At 36.9% G+C, this 3494-nt stretch overlaps 1 protein-coding gene across 2 annotated transcripts in view; it reads left to right on the plus strand.

Annotated features, from left to right (window-relative positions):
- SLC25A12 (solute carrier family 25 (aspartate/glutamate carrier), member 12) overlaps positions 1-1752 on the plus strand; it is a 148433-nt gene extending 146681 nt beyond the window's left edge. The window contains exon 18 of one of the 2 annotated variants that reach the window (XM_006878838.1): positions 931-1752. In XM_006878838.1, coding sequence (XP_006878900.1) covers positions 931-1126 — 196 coding nt within the window. In that variant the 3' untranslated portion in view covers positions 1127-1752. The remainder of the gene's footprint in view (positions 1-930) is intronic. The other variant, XM_006878839.1, reaches the window with a different exon arrangement.
- Positions 1753-3494: the final 1742 nt, after the last annotated feature.

Genomic DNA, 3494 nt, shown 5'->3' on the forward strand with positions numbered 1-3494 from the left:
AGAAGCTTTGGTATATTCACACAATGGAATACTATGCTGCATTGAAAAACAAGGAACTCATGCAATATTATTCAAAATGGGTGAGCCTGGAGGACATTATACTAAGTGAAATATCTCAGTCGCAAAAGGACAAGTATTGCATGGTGCCACTGCTGTAAAATGGGACTGGTATCAGGGTTGTGGTAAGACTGAGCAAAATTGGATCAATTGTGTATACTGAACTGAAACAGATGAAGGACTGAATAATTTAAAAGCAATGTATGATAGGGTATTAAGGTTATCACAAGAGTCCAGAATTAAGGTTGCATAGTGGAATGTACTTGGGGCCATGGGAGGGGTGCGGGGGGGTTGTGTACCAGAGAGAGAGTGTTTATTTTACTTTTCAAAGAGAGGAGCGAACTGGGGTGTGTGGGAGGGCTGGGCAGGGAGAGAAGTGCAAAAATGAATGAATGGACATCCAAAATCTCTGTAAATGTTCATGAAAATTATTTTAAAAAATTAAAAAATACATGTTACCAATTTGCTTCTTAGAGATTAACACAATACATTGTAAGAATTTAATAAATATTAATTGAGTGGAATGGTAATTGAAACAAAAAAAAAGAAAATGAGCAGTTGGAAAATATAGAAGTATAAAGAAAATAATCAGTAATTCTACTTCTTAAAGAGTATTTATATTTGAGTGTATTTTTTTCTGTTCTTATTTTCATAATCTGTTTAAATGTGTGTATAAGCATACAAATATCTATAGCCAATGTAGGACAGTGTTGTTTTCGAAGCAGTTATAAATCATGACTAATAGAGCACAGATGACTTGGATATGGTTTAAACAAAAGGCTTCTTTGTGGTACATGGGACTGACTGACAAGGTCGGTTTTAAACCATTATCAATCTTGAGCTCACCAACCATTTTCTCTTTTCAATCAACAGCAAACCCTCTGGCTCAGAACCAACACCTAAGTCACGCATCGCAGACCTTCCTCCTGCCAATCCAGATCACATCGGTGGATATAGACTCGCCACGGCCACCTTTGCTGGCATTGAAAACAAGTTTGGCCTTTATCTTCCCAAGTTTAAGTCTCCTAGTGTTACTGTAGTTCAGTCAAAGGTAGCAGCAGCTCAGTAATGAGACGACTGTTGAGTGTGGCAAAATGGTGACAGAGGAGACAGGCCTAGGCGAAGAGCCCTGTAATGTATCTAGTCAGCTGCATGGTGCTGGCTGAGCTGAGGAGTCAACCTATTCTTTCTATATGACATATACATATCTTTGTTTATAAAGCAATCATTGGCCCGGGGGGGGAAATAACTACAACTCAGTTTCAAGCTTCAGTCTTAATGTGTTGAGATGTTTTTCTAAGCCCTGGCATGAATTTTAGTGTTCTAGACTCTGCTTTGCACAGCTTGCACTTCCAGTGACTGTACATATTGTACATCTTTGTACAGAGACATCTTGGCATCTCATCCCAACAAATCACATTTATAGAAATGTAACACAGATCTGGGTGGCTTGAAATGTACAGAATGTTTTGAAAGTGTTTTATTATGACTTACATGAAAATAAATGTATTAAAATGAAATTAATTCTCTTATTGGTGACTTACAGAAATAAAGCATCAATATTGGATGTAGTTAATTCAGTTTGTTTTCCATTCTGGAATAAAAAGATATTTGCTGATTGATAAAAGGCATAATAAGACCTAGTGCAATACCACTACAGAAGAGGTACTTGGAAAGCTGCATGCCAGTGGAGGCTGTGATTTTGTTTGGGTTTAGAGTTTGTAGATAATCCTCTGTATGTCGATTAAAAGACATTTCCTCCTAGACAGCACCTCTTCATTCAGAGCACAAAGGGAAGCAGGTATTTCTCCAGGGGTGCTGACTTGGTTCTGCCTTCATCTGTCAGCAGGGATGAGGGCCAAGTTTTGAAAAGAGTAAAGGATATTTTGGCAGTTTCCCTTCATCTGGCTACAATTCTGATCAAAAATAAAATGAACACCAAAATGTATGCATGGCGTTGGAATTTCCTTCACAAGTATGCTGGTAATACTTTCTCTTCTGATTCAAGACTAATTTCAAATAGTTCATTATTAGATTTGTCTTTTCTCCTTGCTTTATCCAGACAGACAGTTTGGTTGGAGAGAGGAGGAAAAAAGAGAGAAAAAAATTCCATCCTGTGATTTAGTTGGGCCTAAACTTGCTCTTATGAGTCCATATGCAAACTGCTTATTCTACAAGTCACTTTTCAAAGATGTGATTACTAATTTGGAGCTAAGCATGCATCTTGACCACTCCATTCACTCATTGCTGTGGTTAAGATTTGATGTGTAGCATCAGTTTATTTACTTTAGCAAAGTGCTCTGGAGAGATCCTGGCTTATTGTCAATAAGCCAGATATGAGAATGTTTGCAAATATTTCCAACGGGTGAACCTGAGCAAAGACCAAGTCAGTGAGTATCCAACAATCAGTTGGTAACTGACAGCTCTGTAGTTAAAGCTATAGACTCTCTCAGGTCTCAACAGAATTAGCTTGGAAAGCAAGCTATTTTCAAATGAACAAGGTCAGTCTTGGCAGAATGGAACAACAATAATAGAGGTGTACAGCTGCTACCATTTGGTCAAAATACACAAAAAATACATGGATAAGTTCATACACAGAGCTCACATATTCATTTAATTTATGTATTTAAGAAGTAATATGTTAGAAGTGCCCCTCCTACCCCTGCTAACAATTTACGAGTATAAATTCTTATGCTGCTTTTCTTACAGATAAATCCTATCTGCATATTTATATTTTAGAAGCATTACTATGCTGTGTATGTCTTATTCAGTGACTTGGCTCTGGTTCACTTAAAATGTCTTGGAGACATTTGTATCTCAGTTCATAAAGACTTATTTTTTATAAAAGCTATATGTAGTATTCCATTGTGATGTTTTGATCTTTTTCATAAATACTTTCATTGCCATTTTTCACTATTATAAACAATGTTTTAGGAACAGTAACCATCCTTGCACATACATCTTCAATATGTGCTAGTATTTAATAAGGATAGAAACTCAGAAGTGGAATTGGTAATTTACAGGATATATCCTACTGCCATGAGTTAGCGCCTGCACATAGCCAGTTTTCACTGTGTCTGAGGCTGTAAAGCTTTACACAGAGAGACTGCACATCTTTCTTCTGTGTTGCATTTGGTGCATTCAAACTGCAGACTTTTCAATTAGTAGCATGAAAAAACACAGAGGATATATGGATTTTACATTTTGATACATACTGTCACATTGTTTTTTAAAAAAATCTTCTCACTGTCAACCAAGAATACTGTACCCAGCAAAATTATCCATCAAATATGAAGGAGAGATCAAGATATTCCCAGAAAAACAGAACCTAAGAGAGTTTGTAAAAACAAGACCAGCATTGCAGGAAACACTGAAAGATCTCCTCCTTACAGAGTTACCACAGACAGCAGCATGGACCAAAGTAACTAGCAACAACA

This window comes from Elephantulus edwardii, unplaced genomic scaffold, assembly GCF_000299155.1.
Source record: "Elephantulus edwardii isolate Elephantulus edwardi_28Jun2011 unplaced genomic scaffold, EleEdw1.0 scaffold00001, whole genome shotgun sequence".
NCBI lineage: Eukaryota > Metazoa > Chordata > Mammalia > Macroscelidea > Macroscelididae > Elephantulus > Elephantulus edwardii.